The sequence below is a fragment of the Pinus tabuliformis genome, chromosome 7 (assembly GCF_031772625.1).
Source record: "Pinus tabuliformis cultivar Carrire ecotype Pingquan chromosome 7, CPIR1, whole genome shotgun sequence".
NCBI classification, from domain to species: domain Eukaryota; kingdom Viridiplantae; phylum Streptophyta; class Pinopsida; order Pinales; family Pinaceae; genus Pinus; species Pinus tabuliformis.
Genome location: NC_142293.1, coordinates 747,177,392 through 747,199,989, shown reverse-complemented (window position 1 = coordinate 747,199,989; position 22,598 = coordinate 747,177,392). Strand labels below are relative to the sequence as shown.

The 22,598-nt window shown below is 35.2% G+C and overlaps 1 protein-coding gene across 1 annotated transcript; it reads left to right on the top strand.

Annotated features, from left to right (window-relative positions):
• The first annotated feature begins 17,232 nt into the window (after positions 1-17,232).
• LOC149249693 (polygalacturonase At1g48100-like) lies at positions 17,233-22,010 on the top strand. Its single transcript, XM_089458762.1, has 8 exons — positions 17,233-17,919; positions 18,246-18,374; positions 18,469-18,636; positions 19,164-19,208; positions 19,372-19,579; positions 20,502-20,583; positions 20,696-20,804; positions 20,914-22,010. Exons 1-8 carry the CDS (start codon positions 17,665-17,667, stop codon positions 21,307-21,309), a joined length of 1,392 nt encoding a protein of 463 aa, XP_089314888.1. The 5' UTR covers positions 17,233-17,664; the 3' UTR covers positions 21,310-22,010.
• Positions 22,011-22,598: the final 588 nt, after the last annotated feature.

Sequence of the window (22,598 nt, the reverse complement as noted above, 5' to 3'; positions counted from 1 at the left end):
AACCATTCCTTGTGGGCCTCTTAAATTCAATCTAGTATGGGTATAGAGATTGATAGTAGGGTTCTCTCATACTCAAGTTGGCACAATCAAGCATTAGCCACTACATTGCCATGCCCTTTCTTGTAAATTATCTCATAATCATATCCCAGCACTTTGGCAAGACATTTATTTTTCTGTAGTGATGATAGATGTCGCTCTAGAAAATAATTTAGGTTGTGATGGTATCTGCGGGTTTGTAAATGTCACCCCAACAAGTATGCTCGTCAAGTGCCTACTGCATATAAGATGGCCATCATTTCTTTCTCATAAGTAGATTGACCTAGATGTTTTCCACTAAGTTGTTGACTGATGAAAGCCAATGGTATACCTTCTTGCATTAATACAACGCCAATACCTGTACTTGAAGCATCATATTTAATCACAAAATATTTGGTGAAGTTGGTTAGGTCCAATATGGGAGTGGAGCACATGGCCTATTTGAGAGCCAAGAAAGCCTACTGAGTTGCATCAGTGCAGAGAAATGAATTTTTCTTGAGATGATTAGTGAGGGGTCTAGCAATGCATCCATAATTGTAGATAAATTTGTGATAGTACTGAGTGAGACCAAAGAATACCCTCAAACTCTTCAAGGTTTTTAGTTGAGTCCAATCTTGCATTGCATGAATATTTTTCGGATCAACCCTCACTCCTTCATGACCCACAGTGTGTCCCAAATACTCGAATTATTCCATGCCAAAAGAACACTTGGATAATTTGACAAATATTTTTTATCTCAGAGTAGTTGCAATATCTGGTCTAAATGGTGAAGATGTTTGTCCTAGGTTATGATGTAGATGAGAATGTCATCGAAGAAGATGAGTAAAAAAATTCATAGATATGGGTTCAACACATGGTTCACGAGGCTTTGAAAAGTAGATGGATCATTATAGAGACCAAATGGCATGGCCAAGAATTCATAATGGCCTTCATGAGTTTACAAGGCATTCTTGGGAATGTCTACTTTGTTCATGCGTATTTGGTGATAGCCCAAGAAGAGGTCTAGCTTGGTAAAGAATTAAGCACCATGTAGTTCATCAAGAAGATCATCAACAACCAGAATAGGAAATGTTTCCCTGATAGTGAGCTTGTGAAGGGACCGAAAGTCCGGATACATGTGTAATTCTCCACCTCTCTTTAAAACCATGACCACTAGAGATGAATAAGGGCTGGTGCTGGGATGGATAACACCGGTTTTGAGGATTTCTTTGATGATTGTTTGAATTTCATCCTTTTGGGCAAAAGGATATCGATATGGGTGGCGATTAGGCAGCTGGGCACCCGGGACCAAAGAGATGCTATGATCATGTTCACTGCTAGAGGGTGGAAGCTCTTTAGGTTTGTCAAAGACCCACTGGTGGTGATCTAATACCTATTGCATATTAGGATGAATATGAGGAGTAGTGGATTCAATGGCTTGGATGACATTAAATTGGGCAACTACTCCATGATGAACCTTTTTCAAAATCTTCTCCATTCGATGCGAGCTGATGATAGTAGGATCACTTGCCTAGAGTCCCCTTAATGTATGAATGTGGTCGTTCTGCTTAAAGCTCATATATAACTCTTGGAAATCCATTGTGATAGGGCCCAGTGTGCGAAGCCATTCAACACCAAGGAAAATGTTGCAACCACCCATTTCAATAGCAAACATGTGGGTCTTTAGGTGGTAGTCTCCCATCTGAAGCTTAATATTTTCACAGCGACCTTCACATTTCATGGTTCCCCCATCAGTGATAAGGACTTGGAAATTAGACTCTGCCCACACAAAGAAATGAACAACTTATGTGATTGTGTTATTGATAAATTTATGAGTGTTTCCACTATCAATTAATTCCACGACTAGTCGATGTTTAATAAAGCCTCATATTTTGAGAGTTTGAGGTGAAGAAATGCCAGCCAAGGCATGTAGTGATATAACTAGCTCATCTTGCATAACTGTGAGATCATTATTAGTTTGGGTTTCCCTCCCTTCTTCCTCGAGCACCTCAAGGGATGAAGCTTCATATGTTGAGTTGTTATCAGTAGCATCAATTTGAAATAATTTTGGTTCCTTGCATTTATGTCTAGGCGGGTACTTGTCATCACAATAGTAACACAATCCTTGTTTTCTTCTTTCTGCCATTTTTGTTGGTGACACCTTTTGAACCTTAATTGTTTGGTTGGGGCCCTGAGCCTAGGTGGAGCATGCCTTGGCGATGAAATTTGGATGATTGGACTGGGAATTTAAGGTGATTTCGACATCTAAGGCCTTGCGGCATGCGTCCAACCAAGTAACTGGGTGGTGCATTCAGACATGGGCTTGGATGGCTTCTTTTAGGCCACTGATGAAACATTCTAGGTAGAAGTCATCTCCTAAATTGTTAGTTCTGATGGGACATTTATCAAAGGATGCAATGTAGTCCTTTACTATACTTTTTTGAAAGATCTTAGTGAGAAGACCCAAAATATTAGATTCCTAGTCAAAGTGATCACATATGGCTTTTGAGAACATGTTCTGAGTTTCTCTCCCTTGATAATATTTTTGATGCCACTGCCACCACTGCCATCTCTCTTGGTCAAAGTAAAGGGCTCCCACATGCGGTTTAGTTACATCTTCGCATATATCATTAAGGGAGAAATATTATTCCATTTGTGATACCCATACTGCAGGGTTAGAGCCATAAAATTTGTACATGTCCAGCTTGGGTTTCCAGTGATGGGAAGGGTGGTGATTTCCATGGAAGTGAATGTGATTGATGGATTCTACTACTATATGTGCATCAACACTAGGCTCCTCCCTCTGAGAATGTGTTATAAGGTATGCTAGTTGTGAGATCTATTTGGAAATATTGTCCTCAAATGCGTCGAACCTTTTCTCAAGGTGGTCGACCCTATCGATTGTAATTTACGTAGCCATAACTTGAAATCTGGTACATAGCATACACCAACCCCAGTCAATTACTTAAGAGTATTCTTCTTGGAAAGAGGGAAAGCTCGAGAATCTAATGGCGTGGGTCACTTGAAGCTGCGTTGGAAAAAAATTAGGAACACCGCAAAATTGGGGGCTTACAAGTAAATGGTACCATCGTAACCAGCTCATCGTCCTGAAGCTTATGGGTTAAGTATCTTGCAAGCGGCCCGGGATGGTCTTAAAATCTTTTTTTTTTTACTTCTAAAGGAGTTTTACCCTCCCCGATCAATACTATAGTGGCCGAATTCTAGAAAGTTTGATACTGACCAATGTCCTGCGAAAATCAGGCCTAGAATGTAGTAACAGAAACCCCAGGGTCTTGGTACTGCTAAATGTGTTGCGACAATATGATATGGACTATGGCAGCCAAAAAATTCCATGCACAAAGAGTCTGATCTGTATTGTGAAAACCCCAACTACTGAATCTGAATTATACAATGGAAGCAAAACCCTAACTGTTGGATCTGATCTGGAAGATAAATTAGAGGGTTATCTTTAGATAATGGAGGGAACTATGGTCACAAACGAGTGTCATGTGCTATAGATCGCAATATATGCAAGGGTCCAACAATAGTACTCGACCCAATCTTTGAGGGTGCTAACTAAGGAGGATCTACTGTACCCTTATCCGTACTACTTGACTACCCTATTGTACATGTGAGTAATCTCACCAAGTGTTGTTCTCAGTGTATTGTAGTAGCAAGACGACCAAAGAATTACCTAAGATTAGATTTTAGGTGATCCTAGGGGGCTTCTGAAATACCCAAGGGTACGTGGAAGTGCAGTCTGTGCGCGGTTCTGTCTAATGTGCTACTACTCGAAGGGGTACCCACAGGGGTTACAAGGGAGTCCAACAAGCATGACCACCTCTTTTAGTTCTTGTGTGCATGCCTCCCTAAATCTGCAGGTTTATGCACTCAACGAAAGATCTTATGGTTTAAAGATGATGGAACACGTCTTTGGCCTAAAAAAGAATTTTGTGAAAATTGGAGGTACAACTGGCCTTGGAAAGTGCTCTGATACCACTTATTATGCTCTTGACTTGCAAGAAATCTAGAATACTAGAAATAAGAAGAAATATGGCCCATAACACAAAATTATCACATGAAATGAGAAAAACTGCAAAGTATTTTACTATTCATAAATAGATTCAATGTTCACTTACCTCTTCAAGGAGCTAATTAAGACTATTTATAGTTAAATAATATCCAAAACCCTAACTACTAGTGGTCCCTTGCATAACATGGGTTAACCACTTTATTTATTAACTATGACCCGTTTACAACTAACGACAGTCCCTTTTCTCTAATGTAGGTCAACCACTTACAATTATTAGGTCAACCACTTACAATTATTAATGCGGGATTTATTGACTCTCTAAATAACAATGATTATGAAACGACCCATTGGGCTTATTACATAAATAAAGGGGTTAGGGTTTGACCTTAACAATAAGAGAAAGAATTCAATCAACACATTACACAATGATTTCCTGGGAAAAGCCACAACTAAAAACCCTTGCTATTTGTATATTGCATCGGTCATAAAATATGAGAAGACTACAATGCTTTGCTCAAGCCCGAGCAACCTCTGCACTATCTCTATCTATCTCACAGATTCCTAGACAAGTCTAGGCCAATACTTAACCAAATTTTGGCTCACCCAAGTCCTTATTTCCTTATGTTGTTTCCATGGGAATTAGCCCCCTATTAATTGGGGAAATTCCTCAATATGAATTACGCAATCCTCATAGGCCTTCCTCTGACTGCATGCACCACCTGTACAATTTAGATGATTATACAAATGATAGTACACTTCCCTTGAACTCCAATCTCAACTGGGTAACTCTCAGATATGACATGAATGAGTTATTTATGACTAAATCATCAATTAACTAGCTGAACACATGAAGCAACACCCCACTATCTGACCTCCTACTAGTTCCTCCATAAGTTGGAACTAGTTTAACTAACTTTAACTCAGTTAAACTAAATTAATTAACTACAACTCAAAATAAACTCAACTAGGGCTCCTATAAAGTATGATACACTCTACATGACTCAGGTTAGACCCTCAACTCAAATTAACTTAGTTAACTCATACAAGTTGTCTTGTGATGTGGAATTACAATTTTATTCCTAATTTAATTCAAGGACAAAATTAAAATAGGATTTTCTTATTGCATTTTCAAAATTTTCCAATCTTTATCTTGGACATATGTAGTCTCTCTCTATCTTTGACACTAATGACAACAATATTTTCAACACATGAGGACATGGCTAATATGTTGAGTCAATGTTATAAAGAGATACTATTCAACCTCAAGTCAGACTGCTTAGAGGATATAAACAATGTAGCTCTAAACATTCCACCTATGGTTACCAAAGAGAAGAGTGAGGCTCTCTTAAGTGATATCTCTATCGAGGAAGTGGAAGAGGTAGTAAAATCTATGCCCCAGAACAAGGCCCCTGGACTGAACAACTTCACTACTGACTTTTATCAGGCCCGTTGGTCAATAATAAAACATGATATTTCATAAGAAGTGGAGGAATTAAGGAGGTTGAAAACCATCCTAAGTTCTCTTAACGCTATTAGTTCAAAAAAGGACTAATTGGAGGACCATAACAACTTTTGTCCCATTGCTCTTTGCAATTTAATCTACAAAGTGATCACCAAAATAATAGTCAAACGCCTTAAACCCATCCTATCTCAACTCATTTCAACAAAACAAACTGGTTATGTGGAGGGGCCTCGAATTTTGGATGGTATAATGATTGCACATGAAACCATTCACTTTTTAAAATCCTCCATGAAACCTAGCATTCTTCTAAAACTTGATCTCTCTAAGGAGTTTTATAAACTCAACTGGAGCTAACATTTTCTACACCTTTAGCTTCAACCTTAATTTGATCTATTGGATTAGGAGCCTTACCTATTCAACCTTCTTCTTTATTTTGGTAACTAGCTTGCCTCTTGTGGTATCTAGTAAGGAAACCTGATGTCACCCTTTCTCTTTGTTATAGCAGTGGACGATTTTGTTTGAGCATTCAAAGCAGAAAATGAGGAGAAAAACTCTAATTTGGTGATGATCTCCCTTTATCACACCAAAAATTTATGGATGATACCTTGGGTATGAGCATTCCAACTATTCAAGAAGCCAAATGATTTTCTGAAATTTTAGAGTAATTCTCCCTTGCCTCAGAAATGGAAATAAGTAGAGCTAAATCTTAGATTTTTTTCTTTAATATGCCTTCAAATGTGTACAAACATATTGCAAAGATGCTTGGTTTCCAAATCAAAAAAATTTCCAACAAAATACCTCAGAGCATCACTTGAGGATAGTTCCCTCAAAATCAGTTTATGGGAGGTTATCATGAACAAATCCAAGGAGGTCAAGACCTTTGACAATGTATTTGGATGAGAAAACATGCAAATCACATTCTTATTGGAAACTCATAAGAATTCCCTTCTCCCAAGCAGGATCCTCCATTTCGAATCTAACGAATAAAGGAATGCATTTAATACAGTAACATTACTTTTGGGAAATCCATGATGGATATATAGCCATGTTTTGAGAGGACTCATGGAAACAACTCCCAAAATTCCAAACCAAAATGACTTAAGGAATCTATGCCTCCACATGAATTTCCAAGGCCTTCACAAAGTCAAAAACTATTGGGATGCCTTTAATTTAGATCAAACATTGAGACAATGGTTAATTTTGATGGAATGGAACCTTAAGCCAAAGGATGAGACTTAGTCAAACTTTTGGTGGAAGCTTCAGTAAAGACTCATCCCGATATCAAACTTAGTTGATAAATTGTTATGGGGTTATGGAACAAACAATTCCTTTTTCATCCATGAGGCCTATAGCTTAGAAGTGGGTTTCAAAGAATTTCCAAAAGATTCCATATGGAGCTGCATCTAGCAGAGAAATCTATTGCCGAAAGTTTCCATTTTCCTATGGCTCCTAGTATAAGGGAAAACCTTAACCTAGGAAAAATTTTATAAATGCAAGCATGTGGGCCCCTCTCACTATTCCTTGTACCTTCAAAAAGATGAAAATGTGGAGCACCTCTTTAATAGTTTCCCCTATTGCAATCATCTACAGAGAGATCTAGAAGTTAGCAGGAAGAGATTAGACAATGATCCATCCAATATCCCTCACACCATTAACAACTGGAGGTCCTAAGCTTTTAATAGTCCTATCTTGAACCACATTTGGACTCTCCTCCTCAGTCTGCTCCTTTGGGATAAGTGGAAAGAGAGGAATCATTGCATATTCAATAAATACTCCCTCCCTCACGACTCTCTTTGGATCACTATACAAAAGAATGCAAAGGAATCAATTGTTGCACTGTTCTAGTCAAATCAATACTAGCAAGCTTGAGGCAAGGAAGTTGTGCTACTTCAGAGTTGGTTCCCTAGTCTAGGATCCATGATTTTCCACCCTCTTCACCCTAATACATTCCCTCCTCCCCCTAATTTTCTAAAGCTCAATTTGATGGCGCTTCAAAAGCTAACCTAGGTGAGGCGAGCTATGGAGGTATCTTTAGAGATCATTTGGGATACCCTATCTACATTTATTCATGCTTTATAGGATATGATCATAACAACATAACATAATTGAAAGCCCTAGAAGAGGGACTATTCATTACCTAGACTCAAGCCTACATGAAACTTATGGTGGAGGTAGATTCTCAACTCGTTATAAACATGATTTGCAAGATCCTACATGTCACCTAAATTAGGAAAATATCTCACAATTGGAGACTTAAAGTCCTACTCATATGAGTAGCATTTCTCCTTCCTTCCATTTTGGTGATCATCTCTACATACATCAGAAGAACTAGAAATAAATAGCAGATAAGTTAGCCAATTAGTGATGTGTCTCACCAACTTCACAAATTTTCTCCTCGTGGCAATCCTTTGAAGACTCTCCCCTCAAGCAAGAATGTTAGATGATAGTTAAGTTGGACAAATCTAAGAATCTCCTTGAATGGTCTCTTTCTATCTTATTCCTTCATGCTCTTTGTCTATATCTCTCAGTTTGTAGTTGACATGTGTGGCCCAATTTTTAGTTTAGTTTTATATCAGCAAGCATAAATTTGTCCTCTGCACTTCAAAAAAGATTGACATTTTGGATCTAATATGGTTTTCCTAGTGAGAGACGAACCGATAACATCATGACTTAATATGTACTTCATGTTTTCTGAAAATACAAAATATTTACGTCACAAAAAAAAAACATTTCTCCCAACCATTTTTCAAAACCTCAATTAACAAATTAAAAAGAAGGATATGAAAGTAAGGTTTGATCCACTTATATGTGCATTGATTATTTAAAGTGAAAAGACTCCCTTTTTTCACCATTAAATCCATCTTTTAAACTTTTGTAAATTTTACAAAAATATCTTATACCATAACAAAATTTTTAAAATAATTAATTTTATAAATGATTTTATTTCTAAATATTACTATAAAAAAAATAAAAACACAAATGTTGAATAATTGTGTAAAAGTCTCATAATATATTATGAGTGGAAAGGGCTCTTGATTGAAATGGGAACCTAATTCTTGGATTGCATATATAAAACAGAATATGCATCATAGGTATGGATAATAAAGCTTCAAAATACCATCCTTTTCCACTTATAAAGTGAGATCTCCCCGAGATATATGTTTGGCCGGACTTAGAAACTGGAAAGTGGCCTAAGGTCATGTGACCAATGTCACATGTGTGTCTTGCAAACTTTTGATTAAAGTTTGAACTGTGTGAAACCTCACGTAATGCCAACACAACTACCATGGATTTTTGGCATTGCATGTGCATAGTCAAATATTGCAGCGCTAACCATGCTATGCTGGTTCATGCATTCTTCTGCTTTCACCAATTCCTACTTTAGATTTCCGTCAGTGTGTAGACAAAAATTCTTGTCATTATCACTCTTATTAAGCTTTAAAATATTGTTGTAGCATGTGAGAAACCAGTGTAACTAAGTTGAGTGTAGTGTTTAATTTTCTAAGTATCCCAACCTTTGAAACTAAAGAGAAAACCATGGAATTATTTGATATTGATAGCCATGAATTACAGATGAGTACGAGTTACAGATGAGTACGATGCAGGGAAGCAATGTCTTGTGACTAAACAACTTTCATTATTTGCCTTTTTGGGGTACAAACTTATCTTGTGAATATTTATCATGTGTATTGCTGCAGTTGTACAGTTTTTTGAGGCAAATGTTATGCCTTTTTTTCCCTGGTGTGTGATTAATATATGTACTTTGTTTTTGCAAACGACAATGAATAAAAAAGAGGAGGGTTTATTTTTGAGGCAAATGTTATCCCTTTTATTCCCTGGTGTGTGATTAATATATGTACTTTGTTTTTGCAAACGACAATGAATAGAAAAGAGGAGGGTTTATTGAGTTTCTGCAGCAATTTAGTTTGGGTGGATGGCCCGCCCACCTACTCAACCACAAATGGTATGCGTAGAAATGCATGGAATCGAAGGCAATTGCATGTGATCGGCTGTTCCCTGCTGTTTCCTGCTAATGAAGGCGCCATCCACCCAACGGGTCACGGGCGCAAATACAACCCTAGAGACATGGATAGATGATTAGGGTTTACTAGGGTTTCGATGATTAATGATTAGGGTTTATTAGGTTCCGATGATTAGGGTGTATTAGGGTTCCCATGGTTGATGATTAGGGTGTATTAGGGTTTCGATGGTTGATGATTAGGGTGTATTAGGGTTTCGATGGTTGATGATTAGGGTTTATTAGGGTTCCAATGATCAGGGTGTATTAGGGATTCGATGATTGATGATTAGGGTTTATTAGGGTTTCTAAGTTATGCGCTGTTTGAGATTCGCGGAGAGGATCTAAAACGTTTTCTTTCAAGTTTTTTTTTTCATGTGAAGACTCAATCAGACACACGGGTGTTCCAAGGAATATAATCGCATGGCAGGACTGAGCAGGAATATACCCCATGGCCATCGGAGTAAGTGTAAGCATCTGTATTATTATTATTATTAAGTAAAAGCGAAGATCCCTCGGATGTACTGGGGCGGTCAATGGGACCCAAATTAGGAGGCCCTCTGCAGCACTATCATACGACACGATAACAATATCTATATCCAACCAGGGAAGTAACCTTGTTTCTGTGGGCGCGCTGCTGGAATTTAGGTTCGGATTCATAAACATTTCAAGTCACAAGCGCTCGTGATCTCCATGCACGGAAAATGAGAGCATACGTCATTAGATGCAGGGTATGAGAGTTTGACTAAGACCCCGGGATAACCGCTCGTTTAGTTTTTCAGTTACCATTTTGCCTTGAATTTGGGTAGTTGTACGTTACAAAATTGACAAGAATCCTGAAATTTTTAACAAGAATCCTGTTAATATTGCTGCAGTGAAAGTTTAGTGTACGGTGAAACAATGGATTTTTCTAAGAATATATTCCATTTTAAAAACTAACTGTAAAAGTTATTTGGAAAACTACCTGTAAAAGTTATTTGGGATATGTTAACTTCCACAAAATTGGTTTTTATTTTAAATTTCCCCGCATGAAATTTGAATTTGAATTTAAGTTTTTATTGGAATTAAACCCTATTCAACCCAACTATTTTAAGTCTGTCTTCAATAAATTAAGTTTTGATGGGAATTAAACTTTACTTAACTAAACTATTCTCAATCTTTCTTTATAAAATCTGAATCTGAATCTAAATTTTAATGAGAATTATACCCTTTCAAATTTTTAGGGAATTAAATCTCACTCAAACCAACTGATAATTTTAAGTCTCTCTTCAATAAATTTGAATCTAAATTTTTATGGGCATTAAACTTTACTTAACTCAACTATTCTAAATCTTTCTTTATAAAATCTGAATCTAAATTTTTATGAGAATTATACTCTTCTAATTTTTAGGGAATTAAATCCCACTCAAGCCAACTGATAGACATTTCATAGGTAAATTTTAATTTGTATGTTATCCAGTTACACGATTCCTCTGTCCTAGGATTTTTCATCTTATTAAATCTGTTTTTTATTCAAAAATTTTATTTAAACAACAAAACATTATAATTTTATCAATTATCATGTAGTTAAAAAAAAATCATTAAACTATATTCTAATGAACAAAAATGGTTTCCATCTTAAAGCCTTTCTGATGAGGTTTGAATCTAAGTTTTATGGAGACTAAACCTTACTCATATTGAGTGGCTTACACTCATGGGTTAATTTTAAATTTTATGTTATTGAGTTATGTAATTTGTTTCTCTTAAAAATTTTGATGATATTGAATTCATTTTTAATTTAGAAGTGCATTCTAAATAGCCAACATAGATCCATTTAAGTATGGATCTAACATGAGCCTTCATGTGCAAACTTATTTCGTTGTTTAAATTGTATTTTTGAACGCTAAATAGAGTATATATAGGACCAAATAAATATTTTAACCATAAAAGCTTAATTTTTAATGATATATATATAATTTTTTATAATGATACATAATATATACTCAATTGACATTAAAATATTTTACATGAAATTAAAATTAAAATGGGTTTTTATTATTAGTATATTTTTATGTATATGTCAATATTAATTAGTATTAAAATATTTGATTAATAACCAAACTATAAGATTTAAACATCTTAATCAAACAATTTTTTACTTCTAATTACTTTACAATATGTTCACTTATTTTTAATTATAGCCAACATTATTTTTCTATTTAGAACATCATTTCTAACTTTTTTTTTTCAAGGGAAATACATGGACAAACTTACACATCCTCTTATATTAGACTGTACACATCTTCTTACACTAGGTTGTAGAATAAACCTCTCTACTCAATAAAATATTACAATTTTACCAATAATTATATTGTTGAATTTAAACAAACAAAAACTATTAAAATATATTTCAATAAAAAAATTTATTAATAAAATTTTGAAATTTAAAATAAATCACGCCCTCTTTTCATCCAAATAGGAAACTGATTTAATTATCAATTCTTTGACATAATTTTCTTTTTCAAATGAAATTTCCTCGTTTGAATTTTTAATTTTCTCATGAAAACTGGCTATGAAATAAAAAATCCCATGGCGACTTCAAAACAATTTAGATCATTAAAAAATGAGAATTTTTTAACAAAGTTGTGGGATTTTTTATCATAAAAACTCAAGTGTCACGCTATTAAATTAGGATGAAGATTTTTATTTTATTTTATTTTAAATTGGAAATTTAAGTTATTATATCTCTATCACTTTAATATAATATTTTATGTTTTTTTAATATTAAATACATTTTACATTAAAAATACAATTTAAAGAAAACAACACAGGTTTTTAATAGCTAAATTTCAAAGTTCACAAAATAAAACTATTTGAATGCCTTTCATCAATGTCATCAATCAAAAGGGCCCATTTTTTTTTAATTGCATACGTGTCGTACTGTGACGACAAATTGCAGATGCGATAGATTGATAGCCCCTGAAGAAATCCTTCCTGCCGTTTGTTTTTTTATGACGACTGCGATGCTAGAGGCAGGGCCAACACAAATGGACCGGAGGCCAACAAATGAACAGGTATTCCTCCAATCCTCAGATTCACTCCACGGTTTCTAGATGGCCTTCCCTTTTCGCCGTGACGGAATTGGGGCTTTTCCGACGGAATTAATGAAGACATTGTCATAATTGCGGCGCCAGATACGTGCATTTCACGACTTCTGTCTACAGTTTTAACATCAAACTCACGTCTGTATTCCCCGGACAGACTGCGAAGGCTGAACAATAATTCTGAAATTCTAATGTATTTTCCTACAACATGTAAATCTAGCCAATAATTTTAAAAAAATAATAAAGAATTGATACATTGAGGATAAATTTATGAGATATATCAAATCTGGTTGGTGGCCAAGGATCCCATCTGGCACAAATCTCTTCAGTAATCTGTACATCTCTTCTATGGATTGAAATTAGAATTAAAACATCTATTTGTAATTATATCTATAATAATTTAAACATCTGTTTGTAATTATATCTATAATAATTTTTTTTGTCCTATTGAATTAATTAATAGGCAGAGATTGGTTAGAATTATAAGTCTGAATTGTAAACTCTAAAAGATCTAAATACTCATGTTAAAATAATATACACTGTGAAAAATGCATTTTAAATAACACAAAATCATGATATGACTAAAAATGTTTTACCAAATTCTGATCAACATTCTGAAAGTATAAACTAATTAATGTTTTATGTGACTTTATAAAATTTGTGATTAAACTAAAATATTTATTACATTATTTATAAATTTACAATAGTTTTTTTTAGAAAGGAAAAAAGCTTTATCGTTTTATATAAGATATATAAAGAGTCAGACAAGTACATTGCTTGTAAATCTGATAATGACCCTAATAGGTCTGGATCATTTGACAAGCTGAAAAGCATGGAGCATAATCCAAAAAGCAAGACATTTGCCCAGAAAAAACAACAGAATAGACTGTCAACTAGCTTCCTGATTACATTGTTCATAGTAGAGGGGTAGGAGAGGCAGAATGCGGAACAAGAAATCACAATACATAGAAAAATCTCATGATGTATCAACATTTAACAAAAACGGAGGGAACGTAGAGTAGAAGAGAAATAAACTAATGCAAACCTGAGAGACTGCTTTACTATAATTAGAATTCAGGAAGGGAAAATTCGTGGATGGAGAAACTTTTCCCTTCAGACAATGCCTGCATAAACCAAAAACCTGGAGCCGATTGAAGACCCTCCTTTGACAACAAGTCTACCTACTGGTTTTGTTCCCTGTTAATATGCTGAATTGAAGCTCCTTCCGTTATACCCCAGAAAAACTTGATCCTATCCATCCATCCAACGAGATGAGGCATGAGAATATTATTTTTCGTAGAGGCATAATCCACCATAACTTTTGAGTCTCCGAAAATTGAGATAGCCTGTATGTTTAGAAAGATACAAAAATATAGCAATTCAGCAAGAGCCATCGCCTCAGCTTCGCTGTTGGAGCCCATCCCCCCATTCCAATGGATGAAATATTGATTATTTTCATTTACTATAGAGTGAACCCCACAGCCACAGATACCTTTCTGTTCAGCTCCATCGGAATACACCCTTGGCAAAAGAGTGTGCACTTGTGAGTGGCCATTACAGGCCTCCCTTTTTTTTTGTGAGAATCTTTTGCGGAATAGCGTCATGGAGGGAAACAATCCTGGAAAAAATATCCAAGAAAGGTGATTTACTGTCATTGAAAATAGAATTGTTATGCCACTTCCAGATGCACCAAAGAGTAATAATGATTAATGGCCTCCATGAAACCTGTTGCTCACTCCACCAGAGAAACACAGAAATTGAAGTGTGTGAGAAATGCTGGATACCATAATACTTCTCCACTGATTGCCATAATTGCTGAGATCTTTGGCAATTGAAAAATAGGTGACAATTGTTTTCCTCAGCTGACCTGCATATTGGGCATAAACCCGGATCTTGCCATCCCCTCTTTTTCAAATTTTCCCAAGAAAGATTTTTATTATGGAAAGTTAACCATGAGAAGTAAATCATTTTGGAAGGGCATCCAGATTTCCAAAATATACGAGGGAAAATAGGATTATGAGGGGCCTCCTTTTGCCAATTAAATTCTGATAAATATCTTTTACACGGACTAGATTCATCACTTTTGAATTTTTCCAGATTAGACAGTCAGAATCCACAGAGCGGAAAATACCGCAATTCCTGAGGCACGTCCTGATATGTTCCCATTGATGAGCGATAGCAGCCGGCATCTCCAAGTATTCTGCTTCTTTCCAAAGAGGGATCGCTCCCTGCCAACCAGAAATCAAACTGTCCCAATAGAAAAAGCCTTTTCTATGAAAGAAATTTAATAATGATTCAGGCACATTGATCTCCTCGGCACCACTCAGGAACTAGTCTTTTCCAATAAGGATTTTTTTGCCGGTCTGAAAACGCCAAATTAAATTCCGTAAAAAATAATTTTCAACCTTACGTAGGCTTAACCATATTGAAGACCCATAAGAGGAGCCGATCCTTCCTTCCCTGTACCAAAGAGATATATCTTTCCTGCGTAGATATTTTTCCTGAATTGTGATACTCGATGGACCTTCTCCATAAATCCCTCTCCAAAAAGACTTGCATAACACTGCCTTTCCGAAAGTTCGTAAATCCAGCAGACCCCATCCTCCATGCTCTTTGGCAGAGAGATATCAGATAATTTAGAGAGATGATATTTCCTTTTACTCGATTGGCCACCCCATATAAAATTCGCAGTAAGATTATTCATTTTTTGCATAATGGTCGCAGGAAGAAAATATGCTTGTGCCAAGGTCACTCTTCCCGCCAGAGAGAGGCATCTGTATCCCACATTGAGATCTTACTGTAGTATCTATCTAGAATCCATTGCCAATCCGTCTTTGAATATCCATTTGCTTTTATCTGGAATCCTAAATATTTCATTACACTTTTAATGGAATGCGCCTCAACTCCAAAAAGAGCGGATAGCTAGTCAACTGCTTCCTGGTTGATATCATTGTGGTAAATTATTGACTTCGAACTGTTTATTTGCATTCCTGTAGCCATTTGAAACTTGTTAAGGATTTCATAATAACATAGCTAGGTGAGTCTACACAACATTCCAAAGAAAATGATATCATCCACGAATAAGTTATGTGAGATTGAAATATTCTTGCAGATTTTCAGTGGACTGCATCTCTTTTCCTTGACAGCCTTGTTGATATGGAGGCTGAGCGAATTCATAGCTAAGATGAATAAAAGGGGTGATAGGGGACAACCTTGTCGAAGCCCTCTGGCCGCAGGGAAAATTTACAATAGTTTAGTTGAGTGACTTAGTTGAATTTATAAAATTTAACTAAAATTTATGATTAAACTAAAATATTTATTATATTTATGTTATTATATTATTTATAAATTTACAATAGTTTAGTTGAGTGGATTAGTTGGCATTTGAATCTTCTAAATTATATTAAAGATAGTTTAGTTGAGTGACTTAGTTGATATTTGAATATTTTAAATTATAAGTAGAATGTTGTTGGCCAAGTTTTAAATTAGTTGTATATGTGTGGATATTATTAACTTCAAAGATATTGATGGTTGTTATAGATATTATTAGATTTTTATAGATATTATTGTTAGTTTGTAAAAACTAATTTTTCAATTTACCTAAATTACAATTATAGAAATGAAAAAAATATAAATTTATAAGTGAAATAAATAATTTTATAAATTTTATACTTTATAATATCAAAATTTATCAAAATAAATTTGATCTAATTTCTTTAAAAAAATAAAATTTTAGTTTTTATTATTTTGAATTTTTTTTAAGATTATCTAAGGATAATAGCTCTTAAATAAGTTTTATTATTTTGAAAAAATATTGAAATTATCAAAAGATATTAAATAGAGTGAACACGTTTAAAATTATGAAGAGTAATTTGTATAAGTTTGAAGAGGCACGTGTCCACATTTGGTTCTCACAAGTCTTGCGGTCCAATTCTGAGTAAGACTTTGTATGCCTGAGAGATGCTCCCACTCAATTTCTTCAATTAGGAAAAATTTAAAAAACCTAGATTTCTTTCATTGGAAAAAAAAAAAAAAAACAAATTTCTTTTATTAGAAAAAAATAATTTTGTATTTTTTTTAAATATCTTAATATTAAGATAGATTAAATAGTAACAACCATTGTAATTTAATTTGATTTTAGCTGTGGCCCATACTAATGAATAATTCTCAGAAATTTTCAATTCACCCATTACCGCAAGTTTTCAATTCTTCAATTACCAATACTTATATAGAATCAAAACATTGAAGAGTTATCACACTGTATCAACTTTTAACAGTGTAGAAACAAAGCCGCAGCCTTCTAATACCGGGATGGCATATAGTCGTATTTTGCTTCTATTTTTATATATAGTGGCAACCGTCCATAAAATTCTGAGGTCTCAGGGAAGGAAATTTGATGATTTCGAAGCACTATCGCTACAACATGGTCGGAAAGTTTTGCTTTCCAACAATTACTATTTAAATCTCTCGTGTCAGATCCGTATGGCTTGTTTGTTCTCTCATAAAAAAAGGAGAATTTGTGGTATATACAGGAAACACTGCATAATAACAATGTGAGCTTTAACAGTATGGATCTGGCCCTGGTTATAATAATATATCATTTCCTCTTTCCTTTTCCCGTGAACTCACATGTCCCGGAAACTGTTTATAACCAATAACAAACAACAGGTCGTGTGATCAAATCACACCAACTATCCATTCTTCATTCCCCTGCCGATTGCTGTGTGGTGATCATCCTGCTGAGCCTTACCCATCAATCCCATTATGTGAATTGTATTGAATCAACACATGATCACTCACAACTAACACACGCCACCTCTTATCAATGACAAGAGCACGGGCGCCGGAACTCTTAGTGGGTTTGGAAATTGAAACATTAAATAATTACGACGGTTAGGGTCCCGGTGCAGCCACAGGAATAATCTAGATAGAACTCCTAAAGCTTTTAAATAGACCCATCTGTTGAACTCACATACCATTCAAGTCAGTCAGGCAATTAGTTATTGTTGCCCTCTGCTTAATATTGAAAAAAAGGATAAGACAAGCTCTAGAAATGGAAGCTCTAGTTTGCTCAAGACATTCTCGTGGATTTATCTTGCTGGCTGTTAGTTTTATTTATTTGATTTCAGCTGCATTTAAAGGTGTTCATGCTAGATTCCACTTTCATAAGAATTCTAGTAAGCATGAAGATGAGGGGAATGCCTTTCCTCCACAAGGATCCCAAAATTATTCTTCAAACAATTATGATTCTACATTTAACGTGCAATCTTATGGTGCCAAAGGAGATGGAGTGACAGATGATACTGAGGTATAAGGAGCTATTAATTTTTAATGTCCAGAGAATTTCTGAGGTTCTGTAGCCTAAGTTTCTTGTTGTAGGATTTAATTGCATGAAATTTATTCATGCAACGTTAACAAATCTCTGAACATTGTGAAAAAGATTAGAATTGTAAAAGTAATTTCAAAATGTCAACATATATGGTAGCTTGGTTCTGGTACAAATTTCTGCATTGGCATTTCAATTGGCATGCCTGCCATGCCATGCCATGTCTCTGAGGATTTAATTACATTAGAATTCATTTTGTATAAGCAGTGCAAATTAAATCTCATGTTCTTATCTATATGTCTGTGCAGGCATTTTTACTGGCATGGAAGGCTGCCTGCCAAGTGGAATCAGCAGTTGTCCTTGCCCCTGCAGATTACTCTTTCATGATTCAGTCTATTCAGTTCAATGGGCCTTGCAAAGATGGCATGACATTTCAGGTGAAAACCAATGTAACATCATATGCTGCGCTGATTTTCTTCATTACTTTGAATGAACTGGTAAAAGCTAATTGGTACATTCATTGAATTCAAGGTGGATGGCGTCCTGCTTGCTCCTGATGGTCCTGAATGCTGGGCTAAAAATTCCAGTAAACTTCAGTGGATTATATTTGATCGGACAGATGGGTTGAGGGTTCAGGGGAACGGCCTCATTGATGGGAGAGGAGAAAACTGGTGGAATCTTCCCTGCAAGCCACATAGAGTAATTCATCTTTCTTCGTTACCATATTCATATATTTTTTCTTTTGGAAAAACTTTGGAATGTGAATGAAACGACCAACATTTTGAGTGGATACAACACTCATCTTCAAAGAATTCGAACTTTTTGAATGGATTCTCCACTCATCTTCAAGAATTCTTAACTGTGAAAACCTATGCTCTCACAATACCATATTCATGACATAAAATCATACCATTTTACTGTTTAGTATAATTGTCATGGAATTGTAGCAATTAGTTGCAATTCGAATAGAATTGATTTGATGTTATATCTTTTACTAACAGAATGTAGATTGATTGTTCAGTAAGTATGCTTCCTTGTATGTTCCCTCAGGCTTTCTTTCCTCTGTGAAACATATCATATAGGTGTATGTCTAAAAACAGTTAAATATATGAATATAAAGTCTCCTTTCTTCTCCTCCTTTACTCTTTCTTTGTCATACAAAGCTTTAAAGTCATGTTTGATTATCTCATGCTTATTGTTTTCTGCTTCTGCTGAACACAATGCAGGGACCAAATGGCACAACACTTCCTGGCCCTTGTGAAAGCCCCACTGTGAGTATCTTAGCTTTAAGCAGTCTACATGACATAAAGTTTGGAGCAAAAAATCACCAGAAAAGTTAATTTTTCCGATGCTTTTTCAACAATACAAAAGCTTAAACGAGATAAAACATGCTGTCCCAGTATCCTTATCTGACATTTTGTGAGTTTTTCTCAGGCTATAAGATTCTTCGACAGCTCCAGAGTGAGTCTAAGAAACTTGAGGATAAGAAACAGCCCAGAGTTTCACGTCAGGTTTGATGGCTGTGAGTCGGTCCTCGTCGATGGCATAATCATCCAGTCTCCGGCATTGAGCCCCAACACAGACGGTGTACATGCTTCTGGCTCCAAGTCTGTGCGAATAGTCAACTCACTCATCAGCAATGGTGAGCCCTCTTTTCCAGGAAACTTGGAATCCATTAGAATGGCAAAAAGAAAATTTGCAGTTGGACTGCAAATTGAATGGTCACTTCAATTGCTTCATTCAATTGCTTAAAGTTACACGATCAAATAGACTCAAAACCACTAAAAATAGATATCATAGATATAGTAATAGATGGATAGAAAATAAAATTATAAAATAAGAGCAACTGCTTTGTGAATTGGGAGATGCAATTGCTTAAGCTATAAGATTAAATAGACTCAAAACCCTTATGAATAAATATGTTAATCTTCATTTACACATACATAATTCCATAAATTCAGTTAATATGAGAGATTGTTCTCTAACAGAGGTTAAAACAGAGTTTTTAAGGATAGTGGGTGTATAATAAAGATTTCACATAAATTCAGTTAATATGAGAGATTGTTCTCTAACAGAGGTTAAAACAGAGTTTTTAAGGATAGTGGGTGTATAATAAAGATTTCACAGAGGGTCTTTACGGAGGTTGATAGGTAAATAGAAAAAAAAAAATTACACATAAGAGTTGTTACTTTTATTGTTTAGTAAATTGATTGATTCAATTGCTTAAAGCAATATGATTAAATAGACTTAAAAAATTATTTAAGAATAAATATGTTAATCTTAGTTCGCACATGCATAATTTCATAATTTCAATTTCAATTAAAATGAGAAATTATTCTCCAACACATGCTATAGTAGAGTTTTGATGAATAAAGGTATATAATAAAGATTTCGGTGAAGAGTTTCTCTCCTGATATAATCTTAATCTTAGCTGGCAGATGCATAACTCCATAATTTCAATTAAAATGAGAGATTACTCTCCCACACATGGTATAGTAGAGTTTTTTAATAATAGTATGTGTATGATAAAGATTTCATTAAGGGTTTCTCTCATGATATCGCAGGAGATGATTGCATATCGATCGTTTCTGGTTGCTCAGACGTTGAAATCCAAAATGTGACATGTGGACCTAGTCACGGGATCAGGCATCTTTCTTTCTCCCTCGATCACATGTTGTCTTTTATGTTGTCTGCTATCAAATATTAATTACAATCAAACAGTACTCATCGTATAATTACTATTGATAATTCTCACCAGCATTGGAGGTCTCGGGAATCACAACTCACAAGCCTGTGTTTCCAATGTAACCGTGAGCAACGCGTTCATTAAGAACTCAGACAATGGCCTGCGAATCAAGACATGGCAGGTAAAATATATAAAACGCCACACCATATTTCTCTAATCAGTCCAAAGGCATTTATTGCGAAACAGGCCATGGCCATTTTAACCCATGTTTTGCTGGACTATTGGTGCAGGGTGGTATCGGATCAGTGACTGGCGTGACCTTTCAGAATATTTACGTGCAGAACGTCAGAAACCCCATCATAATCGATCAGTTCTACTGTTTTACCAAGGGTTGCAAAAATGAGAGTGCCGCAGTGTACGTTTCTGATATTGCCTACAGAAAAGTCCGTGGAACTTACGACGTGAGGAGCCCCCCAATGCAGTTTGCATGCAGCGATGCTGTTCCTTGTACCAACATAACTCTGGCCAATATTGAGCTCCTTCCAGCACAGGGGCAGATGATAGATGATCCTTTCTGCTGGAACGCTTATGGAACTATAGAGACTCTTACTATTCCACCGGTCACATGCTTGCAGGATGGAAATCCACAATCCTCAGTTGAAAACCTACATTCTTGCCAATATTGAAAACAATATTCTATAATCTTGTGTAACTTCTTAAACTTTTCGCCAACATTTCACCCATCATCAAAAACAAATTTATAATTTCTCCAAATTACTATTAAGTTCTACCCATACCTCCAGTTCTACTCATACCTCAGTCAAACCTCCATTAGTTTTATACTGTACATGCAAATTTAAAGCATTGAGAAAGTATTTCTAGTGTTCCACTACTATAGATCCCTTTATTTTACTAGGATCATGAGTGTAACAGTTCTTCTATGTAACATGTCATATGGATTCCAGTGCCATTGAGGTAACTTGTGAATCTTGACAGCATCAGAGATTAGTACTGTACTTTGAAGTTCCAAATCCAAAAAAAAAAAGCAAAAAAGCTCTTATGACCATCTGAACTGTTTTCAGTTTCACATGAGTCATTCTAGGCTGTATGCCATTCCACATGGATTCTAGTGCATTGAGGTAATTAGTGAACTCTCACAGCATCACAGAGTACGGTACTAAAGTTTCAAATCCAACACAGGCTTTTATGATCATCTGAAACAGTTTTCAGTTTGACATAATTCATCCCTGTTATGAGTGTAACAGTTGTTGTATGTAAAATGACAGTATCCATGGATTCCAGTGCCATTGAGGTAGCTAGAGAATCTTTATAGCAATAAAGAGTAATGTACTTGAAGTTACAAATAAAAAGACTCTCCTTTTGATCATCTGAAGTTATTTTCATTTTCACATAATTCAGTCAGGACTCTCATGAAGTTGATTTGCCTTTAACTTTTGTCTTTTGTTAAAAAAATTGTGTAGCCTACAGAATATTGGTTTGTAAGGCCTGCCCGTGCTCATGTCGGCTTTACAAATCCGAAAGTCTCGCAAATCATGGAGTCCATGGGAAATTTAAGAAACCAGCTGGTTTCGCCCTCTGTTTTTTGGCGGTAAAGGGGATTTTGACAACTGAGAATGAGAAATGTGTAAAAAGAAAAGTAACAAAACTCGTTGTTGCATATGTAAAGTGTAAAGTAAATGATTATATAGTGTTGATTAATAGTAAAGTGGAAAGTAAATGATGATATGGTGTTGATTAATTGTAAAGTGTAAAGTAAATCATTATATAGTGTTGATTAATTGGTTTGAACAGTGTTTATTTTTCGATTTTACAAGGAGAGTTTGAGGATGGAAGATATTTTCAGAGAATTGAATTATGTTAAAGATTTAGTTACTACTATATCTAAAAAGCCTCAAATTTACTAGAATCGTGATAAACATTTATATAATTAAATAATTAAAGAAATTGTACTTTT

Bases quoted from the DNA above. Each gene is read 5' to 3' on its own strand.
- LOC149249693 (XM_089458762.1), top strand. From the start codon at position 17,665: ATGGAAGCTCTAGTTTGCTCAAGACATTCTCGTGGATTTATCTTGCTG. The intron at 18,375-18,468 runs GTGAAAACCAAT...ATTGAATTCAAG, and splicing joins AAGATGGCATGACATTTCAG to GTGGATGGCGTCCTGCTTGC. The intron at 20,584-20,695 runs GCATCTTTCTTT...AATTCTCACCAG, and splicing joins GGACCTAGTCACGGGATCAG to CATTGGAGGTCTCGGGAATC.